The 14,314-nt window shown below is 39.6% G+C and overlaps 1 protein-coding gene across 6 annotated transcripts in view; it reads left to right on the top strand.

Annotated features, from left to right (window-relative positions):
• ap3d1 (adaptor related protein complex 3 subunit delta 1) overlaps nt 1-14,314 on the top strand; it is a 1,136,182-nt gene that overhangs the window by 31,164 nt on the left and 1,090,704 nt on the right. For all 6 annotated transcript variants that reach the window (XR_007936528.1, XM_051935241.1, XM_051935240.1 and 3 more), the window contains exons 2-5: nt 6,211-6,306; nt 12,343-12,423; nt 12,517-12,597; nt 12,699-12,806. Coding sequence is in view for 5 of the 6 variants with exons in the window: in XM_051935241.1 (XP_051791201.1) it covers nt 6,211-6,306; nt 12,343-12,423; nt 12,517-12,597; nt 12,699-12,806 (366 nt within the window). In the remaining variant the exon portion in view is untranslated. The remainder of the gene's footprint in view (nt 1-6,210; nt 6,307-12,342; nt 12,424-12,516; nt 12,598-12,698; nt 12,807-14,314) is intronic.

The following is a 14,314-nucleotide window of genomic DNA, read 5'->3' as shown; positions in this document are numbered from 1 at the left end:
ACTTGCAGACAAAATCAGCCAGTCTATAGTTAGAATTCCTTTTGTAGTGTGGAAAACTATGCAAGTGTATTTTGCAAAATAAACAAGTTAGGTAAAAAGTGCTTATCAAAAATACTTAAAGTAACCACTAATTCATTATAAAGTTTCTTTTGTATACAACACCAAAGTGCTTAGCCCAGTCCTTAAATTTATATGGCTCCTCTGGCACCTTGCATTATGTGAATTATCACAAAGCCCCTTGCAAAGTAAAACAGTCATTTTATAATGTTTTTTCACAACTAGCTAATGCCCGTGTGCTGATAATCACAAAGCACTTTGCATATTTTAAGGGTGTGCCAAGTTGGGATTGGCAAGGCAGAAGTCATGTCAAGTTTGGGGAATTTTACACTGGTAAGGAAAATGTGAATTACCCTACCAGTGAAATATCCAGAGACTCCTGCAGTAGATGGTTAGCAAAGGGTTCCAGCTATCAGATAGTTGGGGTCCTTGGTTCAGGTCAGTTGATCAAGACACCTGAGAGAAAAAAAACTGTCCCTCCCAAAATGCTAGATGTCACAGAGTCTTAGATATACTGTATTCTTGTTGGACCACTTTGTTTATTAGATGCTGGCACCTGAGGGGCTGTCATGTTGTCCTGGCTCATTAGTGCCAGTAGTAGACCTGAAGTTACAGGGACACCACACATCACTCTGTAGAAGTCCAGCTTGGTGCTACAATAGGGGAGTGCCCATTAACCCAGTTGCATCTTGGGGGGGGTTTATCTTATGCCATTTCCAGTCATGTGGTCAACAAACTTGAAATGGGGCATGAAATGAGAAACAGTGGGTCAATTTATTAGAGGAACAGAGTCAAATATATGGAGGTGAAGAAAGAAGTGTACTGTGCTGGTACTGGAGGAAAAGAATGTAAGCCATATCCCCTGTTAGACTAGTTCAGGACCTGCCTAGTGTGGCTCAGATGAAAAGCAGGTTTGTTGTTTTGCTAAGGTTATTTTATACTTTGAGTATCCTCTGCAGTATGTTGAGTTGTCCCTTGCGTTCTTTGGTTTAATACCAAAGCTTGGTCTCCTTGCCATTTATTCTTTGTTAAAAGGAGGCTAAAGAATTACGTACATCATTCACATTATATATTAGCACCTTTATGAACAACATATTCACATAGTGCTGTATAAAGCCATTTACATGCCTCTCTCCTTTGTCAAATGTTACAGAAAATAGTGAAGTGTGTGAATTTTAAACTGTTTGATCTTTAAGTTTCAGAAACCTGTGCTGAGAGGTCTTGGCACTCACCTGAGTGTCTACTGAACAACAGATCTGGGTTGTTTTCAGTATTTTCTTGACAATGTGCCAATGTGCCAGCAATTTCTAATGAAAAACTTAATCGGTTGGTAACTGATTATTTTGCTGACCCTTTCATCCATCTTGGGAATGTTATTTCCTGCAGATATTGAGGGGCATATTACAGGGATTTTAATGTATGAAGAAGCACAAACGGTGGGCAGAACAGCAAAATGAAATTGTGAAAGCTTTGAGGTGAATGTGGGGCTAGATCAGGGGTCCATTCTGATCCCCTTTCTTTTTATGATGAAGGTAATGATTAGAAGGTTTGCAATGGGTGCTCTATATGCCAGTGATCTCATATCTGTAAAGCCTATAGCATTGTCTAGGACTGCAAACACCCACCCCTCCTGCAGTCTCTTAGCTCACTTCCATCTGGCAGAAAGCACTGTAGCATCCGATCCAGTTCTACAAGGTTCTACAACAGCTTCTACCCCTTGGCTGTCTGGACTTTGAACTCTGCGCTGCACGTCCTGCCCTCAGTTCTGCTCCTAATAGCTTATTTATATGCAGTATATTTGTTATACTTTTTCCTACTGTTGTTTTTTATTATTAGTTGGGTTAGGGTTATTTATTTATTACTATCTATTTCAAATTATTAGTATATTTTCATATATCTATTATTTATTGATTTATCAATTCATAGTATAGTACTTTTCTTCTGCTGCAGTTGACCTGTATTTATATGTATGTTGCCCTGTGGTCCTGAGTAACATTGTTTCATTTCACTGTATGCTGCAGTACTGTGTATGGATGGTATGACAATAAAGCCACTTGAGTTGTATTGCCTGCAAATCGTGAAGTGGAGATGAAGGAGAAGATACTGAAAAGCTAGTTTGGAAGTAAAAAGCCACATGGTAAATGCAGAAAAGAATAAGGTTAAGACTGGAGGTGAAGCGGCAGGAGACATTAAAGACCCAGGTGTCTGATGATCCATATTACTAACCGAGAATGCTAAACCGGATGGACGCAGGGACATCCGGCCATGGGCCGTAGCCGCAAAAAGACTTACTGCGCAGGCGCAAAAAGAGTCCGCGAGAGGCGGATGAGGAGCCGCAAGAGGGGGACAAAAGAGGCCGCGAGAGGCGGATGAGGGGCCGCGATGCTAAACCGGATGGACGCAGGGACATCCAGCCATGGGCCGTAGCCGCAAAAAGATGTACTGCGCAGGCGAAAAAAGAGTCCGCGAGAGGCGGATGAGGAGCCGCGAGAGGGGGACAAAAGAGGCCGCGAGAGGCGGATGAGGGGCCGCGAGAGGCGGACAAGACCACAGAAAAAAGGAGTGAGCACAGAAAAAAGAGAAAAAAGGAGAAATGAGGCGCAACGAGCACCGAAAAAAGGAAAAGGCACATAAAAAAGTAGTCAAATGCAGGCAAAGCAAGAAACACATTGCACACGAAACTAGACCCAAAAAAAAAAAAAAAAAAGAGGCTCGCGCACAACAGCAAGGCACCCCCCCACCCTACAGGCACCGGACGGGACACACACCAAGAGGGGGATTCAACAAGCCCATGGAACACAAAAAAAAGAACACAAAACCACCCCACAGACCCTACAAGCAAGGGACGGGACACACACAAAGAGGGGGATTCAACAAGACACAGGAACTCAAAAAGAAAGAAGACGCTCGCGCAACAACAATCCTCAACCCCCCATAACCCCCCCCCCCCCACACACACACATCCATAAGAAGTGACACCCAAAGCCACATATTCTAAAGTGAACGTCAACACCTTCACACTAGACAGCATAGGTGTCAGCATAGGTGGATCTCCTTACAATAAAGCACTATTAACCGTTCAACTGCAGAAAAAGAAACATATTAACAGTGACTGCGATCCTCCTTATTACTTATCCATATTTCGCATGCTGAAAAAGAAACAAGTCATGAATACACGGTCACGGGTACAAAACGAAAAGGAAAGGATAACAGGAACAAACACACGAACACGAAAGAAACAACAAAATAGACGGCTATGCAGCATAGGTGGATCTCATTACAATAAGGCACTATTAACCGTTCAACCGCAGAAAAGGATCCATATTAACAGAGAGTGCAATACTCCTTATTACTTATCCATATTTCTAAAAGAAAAAATGTCTCGACTCCAAAAACGCAAAGCTCAACTAAAGCTTCTAACTAACGATGTACCTAAAAGTAAAAACTTTATGAACTGCATTAGATGCTACAATAGTTCATTTGCTTTTGCATCTACCGGAGTAAATATCAGGCCACCAAAAGGCAATGGCCCATACTGCTTTCCCATATGTGCACAAATACTGCATCGCATTGGAACAGTGCACCCTGAAACAAATCAACAACGCAAATATGCACAAATCTACATCCTAGATCCACATGACACAATCTATCAATCAAAGTGCTGCATCGCAACAGGCACGGATTCAAAACGAAACACCTCCCGTCTCAGACATACGTTAACGGCAAGGAAGGCTACAACGGGCTTCTCACACAGCACAGGCAAATCGATTACAGCTCCAAAACAACACGTCCCAAATACTACACATGCAACAACGCGCCTCTCAAACGGCACAAGCAAAACATACACCAGGAAAATTCATTCGGATTAATGAATGTTATTTGCAATCATTGTCATTCAGTTCACTTCCCTGAAGAAACAACTGGCAATACAAGTAATACATTTACACGTTGTTGTCAAAAGGGTCAAATTAGACTGCCTTCTTTACATTCATATACTGAATATCTACAGAAGCTTCTAACTGACGATGTACCTGAAAGTGAAATCTTTATCAACTGCATTAGATCCTACAAATCGGTATCCACTATGAACATTAACGGTGGCACTGCACGTGACATCCGTCTTGAAAAAATGTTGTTTATTGATGAATGTACAATGGCATGAAGTCACTTACTCAACACCATTCATAAACTTCTACAAACGTTTATGAATAATAATATTCGATTTGGAGGAAAGGTACTTTTATGAGGAGGAGATTTTAGACAGTGATTAGCTATTCTTCCAGATGCCATGCACTCAGCTATTGTTCAGTGCACCTTAAAATATGCAGACAATTGGCATTGCTTTCAAAAGATACAGTTAGTAAAAAAGATACGATGTCCAGAACCAGATCATAACAATTGCTCATTACAACTGAGAGATGGTACACTCACCAATACAGATGGACTTCAGCCACATATTATTACAATTCCTCAAGCCTTTATCTGCGACGACTTAGTTACAGAGAGATTTGGAACAGCAATCTCATTAGACCAAATGCCCCTTTTAACACAACGCACTATATTATGTCCAAAAAATATTAATGTGGAAAACATAAATACCCAAGTCATTCCATTACTTCCTGGAGAGACACAACTCTTTCTAAGCTCTGACAAACTTGACTCTGATCACAACAATAACCATCTTCATTGACCTTACAAGTTCTGAGCTGGAATTACCTTTTACACTTAAACGGCATGTACAAAGAAATTTTCAAATAAACCTTTACACTGTGCCACACACTTTATTGTTTGCTTTCTATTTGCATCATCTACACCGTCACACTATTCTATATCTCATTCATACATCACGCTCTTTGTCATTCCCAACACCAGGGGTTGGCGAGCGAAGCGAGCTGGGGGCGGAGCCCCCTAGTATTAAAATAAATGGTCTTGTGGAAAAGAATGCTTAGGAACATGGAAAACTGAGAGAAACGATTTGAGGGACAACCAGCTAACCTGGTGAAACCTGGAAAATGGCATTTTGATTAGTGATTATTGTGAGGAGAGTTCTAAAAATATGTCTCTGAATTGATATTATTTTTCTTTTTTTTCCAAGATATATTGCTATTTGTTTACTTTTTTAAATTTTCAGGCTTTCCGCTTAAGACCGCATAAGGGAACTCTATCTTCACATCATGCCATTTTATTGGCTGTATTTAATAGACTTTTGTCTGTTGTAGTTTGATGACTTTAATGTTCTCAGACTGTAGGTATGTTTTGCTGATTTGCCAGCTGCCCTCACTTTGTTGTATAAATTGATATTCAGTACTCAAGTATCCATTTGGCTGGCGTCTCCAAAACAAAAATTCAGCTTGACGTAAATGGACTGCCAAGTGCATTGAGCTCTAGAATTTGTCAGTTATGTTTCTGTTGCATGATTGTCCATAGTATATAAAAATGTTCATGATGCACGGTTGTCCATAGTGTATAATAAAGCACTTTGTGAGTGAAGATTGGCTCCTCCTAGTCTCAGTTTTTACTGAAATATAGAATTTTTGAAACTGCTGTTCCTGCAATTATTGTAATACTTCACTGTGATCCTGTTGAAAACCTAAGTCTCCCTTGAATTATTTCTTAAATGTTTTAACCTTCTTAATTGCTTAGTATAGTGTATCGATGAATTACACCATTTACAAATACAAAGGATTACTGCTTGCTCTTGGCATACATAGCATAGTGGACAGCAGTGTTACTTAACATGTCTGAGTTCATGGGTTAGCATTCAAACCAGCACAATGTCTTTTTGGCATTTGCTTGGTCTTACTATCACTACGAGTTGTGTTTTTTTTTCTTTTTTTTTTCTTTCCTCTGCAGGTTTTTTGTGTTTCTTCCCATGCATTTGCATGTTAGCTAACTGAGTGACTGATCATGGCTTTACTCTTCAATGGAGTGGTGCCTAATCCAGGGTTTGTTTAGGACTTGACAACAATGCTGTCAGGCTGGCTTTGACTTCCATGCTTCTTGCATGGATTAAAAATAGTTGGGTGGTTTTGAAATACATTGGGATGGACACGATCCGATTGGCACAAAGCAAATACCAACTTGAGTTTTTTTTGTTTTTTTCCCCCCTCACCTACAGAACCACGGACTTAAATTCAATTTTCTGTTTTTTAGGCCAAGTACATTTCAACATGCATTGATGAAATCAAGCAGGAACTGAAGCAGGACAACATTGCTGTGAAGGCCAATGCAGTCTGCAAGCTCACCTATGTAAGTCTAATTTTAATTTTTCTTATGAGACTAGGGATAATAATAATAAATAATAATACATTTTATTTATATAGCACCTTTCCCATGCTCAAGGCACTTCACAGAGTTTAAGAAAGAACGGCAGGGTATACAGTATATAGCATTGTACTAAGCCAAATTAATAAATAAAGAAGAGTAAGATAGTAAATTCAGAGAAAAAGCCTAACAGACAACATAATTGATGGTCTAGCACACACACAGAGGTTACATGAGCATCTTGACAGAGAGGTAAACTGAGAGAGGGGTAATAAAGTCAAGTAGAGCTAAAAGCCTTCCTGAACAGATGAGTTTTGAGTTGTTTTTTAAAAGAATTCATGGAGTCAGCTGATCTAATTAATTTCGGTAGGTCATTCCAGAGTCTGGGCGCTATACAGCTGAAGGCCCTGTCACCCATGGAGTGTAGATTAGTGTGGGGCACAACTAGATTGCCAGTATCAGAGGACCTTAGTGGGCGGACAGGCACATAGTGATGGAGAAGGTCACTGATGTAGTTTGGCGCAAGGTCGTTTAAGGCTTTGTAGGTTATTAGTAGAATTGTATATTCAATTCTGTAAGACCACAGGGAGCCAGTGAAGGCGAAGCAGGATGGGTGTGATGTGCTCACTGTTGCTGGTTCGAGTAAGGACTCTTGCAGCTGAGTTTTGAATAAGCTGGAGCTGTGATATAAGATTAGAAGGGGCACCTGCCAGTAGGGAATTACAATAATTGATGCGGGATGTGATAAAAGCATGGACAACAACAACATTTATTTATATAGCAGATTTTCATACAAAAAAGTAGCTCAAAGTGCTTTTCTCAGCATTAGAAAAGGAGAGGAAGGAGCAAACACGGGATATGTTACGGAGGTGAAAGTAAGAATGTTTCTTAATGTGACTTATGTGGGAGGAATCAAAAATGACACCAAGATTCTTTGCAGTAGAGGCAGGTCTGATGAGATCACCATTAAGATTGACTGGGAAGGAGCTCATTTTATTAAGTAAATGAGATGGGAGATAGTAGGGATAAACCTGTTAGTTTGGTGCAGTGGTGGCATTCTAAAGTAGTGCAGTATTCAGAATATTTACAGGTGGCGGCTGGTTGTAAGACAAAACAACAAATAGTGGTTGTCGTTTTGTTAATAAAAATTGAACCTGGATGACCCAGAAAGAGCATGTAACAAATGAGAAATAATTCAGTCATTTTCTAAACAGCTTTGTCCTGAACAGTGTCATAGGAGGGTGCTGTAGCCTATGTCAGCTGCCATAGGGTGCAAGGCAGGAGTAAACCCTGGAAAGAGCGCCAGTCAATTGCAGTGTGAACACATACACACCCACACATCCCATCCATACACTAGGGCAGCATTTCTCAACCTTTAAGTATTTGCGACCTGAGTTTTCATAACCATTTTAATTGCGCCCCCCTAACGTTTTTTTTGAAACCCTAACAAAATTTATTCCTATATTTTTTGCTGCCAGTACACCGCTACAAGTTAAAAATTTTCCTACGAATAGCGAAATTACGCCAAATATGGCAACATTTGCGCCCCCTTTCTTGTTACTTTGGGGGGCGCGCCCCACAGTTTGAGAACCGCTGCATTAGGGCCAATTTAGCATCCCCCATCCACCTAAATTGCATGTCTTTGGACTGTCGGAGGAAACCCACACAGACATGGGCAAAACATACAAATTCCATGCAGGGAGGACCCAGGACACAAACCCTGGTCTCCTTACTGCAAGGCATCAACACTACCACTACCAATTGTTAGTCATAATTGTTGTCTAAGGTAAATGAGCAAATCAAAATTGTTTTCCCCATTTATTTTTATTGTTTTAATTTTACCTTCTGTGTCACAGAGGTTGTCAATGTTGTCTGTCATTTCTGGGAACATGGATCAGTTTCCATCCCCAATGTCATTATCCTGATGGTAATATAACGGATTCCCCGCATTCATGTGATTTCTGCTATGGGTATTCGAGTTTCACCCTACTTCCAAAGATGTTATTCTTTGTGAATCGGCAATTAGTAATATGATTGGTGATTTGGCAGATCTGATAGGTAATGTTTGGGGTTAGGAACTGTAGGGTATTAAATTTGCACTTTGTTATTTTCATGGTAGGCATCACATGTAGTTAGTGATGTTATGTTCAGTCACTTGCCTATCTCTGGAACATTTTCTGAAACTGCTGCTGGAGTGGCCATTTCCTGAATTCAGAATTCTTCATAGCCGGTACCTAATCTCTCATCTAAATTTCAGTATGCTTCTGGAATTCACAGTGATGTAAGAAAATGGACGAGTGAATGGATTGTCTGTAGGTGGCTTTGGAAGTGTTACCTAGATAAATCAGTCAGGGCAAATGTAAAGATGAACACTAGGGCTGCAACTAATGATTATTTTGGTAGTTGACTAATCGTTCAATTTTTTTTCGATTAGTCACGATTATTTCATGTCTTGACTGTTTTGAAGCCTGCGACCTGTGGTTGCACATCCTGTTCTGGGCTCCAGTGCATGTCTTACCTCACCTGCTCACGTCTGTCCACCTGTGAATGTCACCCTGATGTCTCTGCATTAACACGATTAAAATTAATAATAATCCAATTAAAATAACAACTAGTGAAACATATGAATTTGAAAATAATCAGATGTTTTCATATTAGTGTGACCATCACAATAAAAAAAGAAATACATTAAACAATACAAACTAAGGTGCATGTAATCTTTAAACAAAAAAAGTACATTTAACTTAACCAAAAAATACATCCTTAAAACAGAAATATTTTTCATATTTTAGTAATAAATGACAAAATGTAGACATAAACTATATAATGTGTAAAGCCTGAAGTGCAAAGATCAAATAAACACTTTCACAAAAGGTTCAAGGATGATACAATTGCTTCCGTGGCGCATCGGTAGGAATTGCTGACTTATAATCAAGAGTCCTCCGGTTCGATCCTGACTGCCTCGTATATTTACCGTTTTGAGTAGTGAGTTGCTCTTATTGTTAATATTATACAATAAACACATACATTTGATTTGCGTCTGTAACAGCCACTATAAATGTATAGTACTTGTATAAGTTACCTCTTTTTTTTTTTTTCACTTTTATTCTCTCAGTCACGATCACGATACATACTACCGCCCCCCCAGGGATCTGACACTGTTACTTTTTATCTGAGACTGAGAATAACTGTAGATGTGAGTGGTGTTTTGAGACAATCAAACTGGAAATTGTCTGATCTGGATGGATAAAAGCTGACACACAAACGCTGGCGAATCTGCCTTATTTGTATCTCATTGTCACTTGATTTTTTTTTTATTCAATTTTATTGAGTGTTCCTGCTCACGCTGAATTAGTATGCACCTTATGGCCCATGATGTCGAAGCCACACTGACAAAAAAACAGAGACATAGGTATATATGATATTTGGAATTATTCATTTTATGACCTTATAGTACATTTCGGAAAACATTGTGGCATGGATGCAACATTATTCATATTCATTTGCGTACCTTCTTGCGGTTGTAATCAGTGACCGCGTTTTTTTTTTTTTTCCCCTCGACCTTTCCCAGTCTGCACAGGACTCCAGGACATGCAGAGGAAAGAATGTTCCTCTGCAAGGTGAGCCATGAACACACTTCTTTTCTCAGTGGACCCCGTACATGCCATGCGCAGTACATGTGCTTTCATCACTGCCAGGTCAAGCTTGTTATAGCACACAGCAACTGGCCACCCGCGTGCTCCTGCTAGCACTGAATAAGCTCACGCCTTCTGGTGTCAGCACTCAGCACCGGGGAAAAAAAAAAGAAAGAGACAAATATATGTGACATTTTGAAGAAATCATTGTATGATCTGAATAGTACCAATCAGAAAACATCATTGCACTAATGCAATATTATTTGAAAACGAACAGATTAGGTGTAAACTTGTTACTTGTAAAAGTTAGCTTTTTCACTTTTATTTTCTCAGTCTTGTTCACACTCTCCCTCCCCTCCTAAACTGACCCTAACTAACTAACTAACAGCGCCAGCATAAATTCTCAAGAGACGGCGTCATCACAGCTCTAGGATGCTTGCGTTTCACATGCTCATGCATCGCGGTGGTGCTGCCGTGAAAAGAAAGCTCCACTTTGCATAATGTGCATTCAACTCTTTTTTCTTTTTTTAGTGAAGTGCTTCCACACTTTAGAAAGTTTCTGTCTCAATTTTTTTTCCATCTCCTTCCCCCTCCTCTATCTGACTTGCCATTGCAACTACGTTTATTTTCCTCTACATTCTTCTTCTCCTCAGACATTGTTTCTTCATTGGTAGGACTGTGTGCAGTCTTGACAAACAATAACAAATGATACTGCCCCCAGACGTTCATGTAGTGCATTGCAGTTACAAACCAATTTGGTTCTTTGTGACTGGAGCCTCTATTGAAGGTTCTGTTTATGACACGTGGACAATTTTTTGTAGTCGATTATGTCGACTAATCATTGCAGCCCTAATGAATACCCAATTGTGATAACTTGATGCTTGTTAAATGGGGACCTTTGATTTATGTCATATTTTTATATGCATCCATACATATAACTCTGTAGTCCTGTTGAAAGTTGTGGGAACTAGGGTTTAATTGGTATACCAATACTGAAAAACCCAGTGTATAAATGCTATGGTACTGGAAGTAAATGGTAGTAGTCAAGCACCTCACACAGTTATTTATTAGCGTGATCGCAACACCACCCAACATACAAACCCCCCTCACCATTTGAATGTACTGTATATACTAAAATAAATTCATTGGGGAACATTGCCCCCCCCAATCCTGATACAGGTTTTGTTGAAGACAGTGTGGTGCAGCAGGGAGAAATACAGTTGTGGAGTGGAGCAGAGGGACTGCTATGAGATACTGGGATGGGAGTAGTGAAGTATTATCCATTACTTGCTTAGTTACCATTTTGGTTCTAGTGCTGATTTTGAAAGCTGGTATCGATAACAAAGCCAAATTATAGTAGTGAAACAACACTTCTGGCATCATTTGGGAAAAGGTGGGAAATAACCCGGCGCAAGATGGTAGTCCATCACAACATATTTTTATAATTACTGTATGTACATTTGTTTAAAATGTTATTGCTTATTAATTTGAAAGGAAATGTTTCTTGTTGTTCTATGAAAGTGTTCTGCATATCTGCAAAGTTTTAAACTTTTTTTCAAACTGGACCTGGGTTTTGGATTTACTGAGACAAATGCCTGAATACTTTGATTTCAATCCATCCATCCATCCATTTTCCAATCCGCTGAATCCGAACACAGGGTCACGGGGGTCTGCTGGAGCCAATCCCAGCCAACACAGGGCACAAGGCAGGAACCAATCCCGGGCAGGGTGCCAACCCACCGCAGTGATTTCAATCTGAAATTAAAAAAAGCCTTTATTTTTGTAATTTCATTTTGAACCTGTTACATTTATGATAAACATAATGATAAAAATTAATTATTTTTATTTTATAATAAGGACTATTTGTGATTTGGCACTGTTTCCCTGTAATCATTGCACCCTATTACCTTGCCTCTTGACATCAGAAAAAAAAAAATCAGTTATAGTGAACATGTGTGTTATTTCACGTACACACCAGGCACAGAAAATCTTGATATGTGCTGATTACAGACAACCTTGGGTGATAATAGTTCTTTTAGAGTAGAATTTCCCCTCTGTCTCTCTGCATGTTTTTTACATTTATGTATCTTTTTTCTAGACACTTAGAGTTTATGGCCATTTTCTAGGTTCATTAATGTTGACTGTTTTTTCCCCAGATTTTAGAAAGACAAATTAAGGAAAACCTTCACCCAACAAACATATCCCTTTGTGCCGCAGGGTAATTCTCCATTGAGGAGGATTTGAACTTGACAGAATGTGGACAAGCAGACATGTTGGTGGTCTATGTAACACCCATGTTGTCTCTTGCACTTACTGTCAGCATGGCACCTAGTATCAAATTCTTGTATGATTAAATGTATGCCATTTTTATATTTTGTTTCAACAGTTGCAGATGCTGGGGTATGACGTCAGCTGGGCTGCTTTCAACATTATTGAAGTGATGAGCTCCTCTAAATTTACGTACAAGGTGAGACGATTTCTCTGTTCTTTTTATTTTTTGGTTGTTCATTATGCCAAGTCAAGGTGCTCTGTTTTTGATTGTTTGTTTCTGCCTCTCCAGCGAATTGGATACCTTGCTGCTTCTCAGTGTTTCCATGAGGGCACAGATGTGATCATGCTGACCACTAATCAGATTCGAAAGGTGGGGTTTGTCTCATGGTTTTTTATGGGGATTGCATTTATTTTTTCTTTTAGTTTTAACAATTTGTACTATTTTATTCTCTTGTAACTCTTCCTCCTTAGGATCTCAGTAGCCCTAATCAATATGACACTGGTGTGGCTCTAACTGGTCTGTCCTGTTTTGTAACCCCTGATCTTGCCCGGGACCTGGCCAATGACATCATGACCCTGGTGAGTTCACCTTTGTGAGAATACTTACCTATCGCTGAACATAGATAGATAGATATTACAGTGGTACCTAGGTATATGTCCTTAATCCGTTCCAGATCCTTTGACTTATACCAAACAGGACGTATACCAAACAAATTTTTCCCATAAGAAATAAAGGGAAAATGATTAATCCGTTCCAATGGGAAAAAAAATCCTATTGTTATTGGCATATAGTATTATACATTAATGGGGTTGTATAAAATAATTTAAAAACTGCTTAATATTAAAATACATAAATAGAAGAGCAATCATATGAAATAAATGAAAATTTAACCGCACTTTACTTTTTAATATCGTCTTTGTTTTTCATAATCGTAGATACCGCCATTCTCGGCATACGGTATGCAGCAGTCATGTCCCGGGTATGCATGCCACCTTTGTACTTTTCAACAATCAATTCAAATTTACGTGAAAAAACACAAAATCATGTGAAAGTTCACATAGAGTTATAGCGCAGGTTGTTCACTGAATGCTAGCAACTGGCGTACTGACGCTCGTGGGCAGCGTAGGGTAGCGTGCGGTGTGACAATGCAGGTCTGCTCCACGCTCCCATACGTCCTTATGGGGAGCCCTGAACCCGACAGCATCGGTAGTGTCACTGAGATGAGCTGACAAATGAGAACAATTCTCAAATGAAGCCAGGATAGTGTAAGAGTGCCAAGTGCTTTTATTTAAAACAAAAATCAGTACCCAAACAAAAAGTGCAGTGCATCTGGTTTCAATAAATAATTATTTAGTAAATATCCATAAAAACAAGTGTTCAGTGGGGATAAAAACAACAATAAATAAATCCGATAAAATCCGAGGTTAAAAATGCAGTCTCACTCTTCCCGATCACAGCCCACCTGTGCAGGTGCGACTCGCTCCAACTACCTCATTATCGCACCCATGGAGAATGACATGGCTATATGGATTAAAACTTGGCCCTTTTTTTGAAGCCGCGGGCACGCTGTACCACACGTGGTGTTCTAGCACGCGAGTTGTATTCCAAACAAAGGTTGTATACCAAGCAAAATTTTTCTCGTCCAAACAGGACGTATACCAAGTTGGACTTATTCCAAAGCAGATGTATACCGAGGTACCACTGTACTTTATTGACCCCTTTAGGGAAAATCACATATTCCTGCAATGAAACCGAAAGAACAAAATGTAACCTATTATTCCTCAACTGTGGGCCAAAACTATACACACAATTTGCCCAATGTGCATTTAATGTATAGTACCACTATGGAGATTATTTGTTAAAGAGAATGTATTTGTTATAACTGATAAGAGTGAAGGAGGGCACAATGTGTGTGGGCATTATATAGTCTGATGGATGATGAGTGCCCAGTAGCACTTCTTAGCACACTATGGTGGGATGTGTCAGTGGCTAAAGGTGCTCCTGGACAATGTGTCATAGAGATTCATGATAGCCTCTAATTTTGTCGTCATCTTTTTTCTGCAGCTAGCCTTTCTAATTAGTTTAT

The sequence above is a fragment of the Erpetoichthys calabaricus genome, chromosome 12 (assembly GCF_900747795.2).
Source record: "Erpetoichthys calabaricus chromosome 12, fErpCal1.3, whole genome shotgun sequence".
Taxonomy (NCBI): Eukaryota; Metazoa; Chordata; class Cladistia; order Polypteriformes; family Polypteridae; genus Erpetoichthys; species Erpetoichthys calabaricus.
This window is presented reverse-complemented; position numbering and strand designations above follow the sequence as displayed.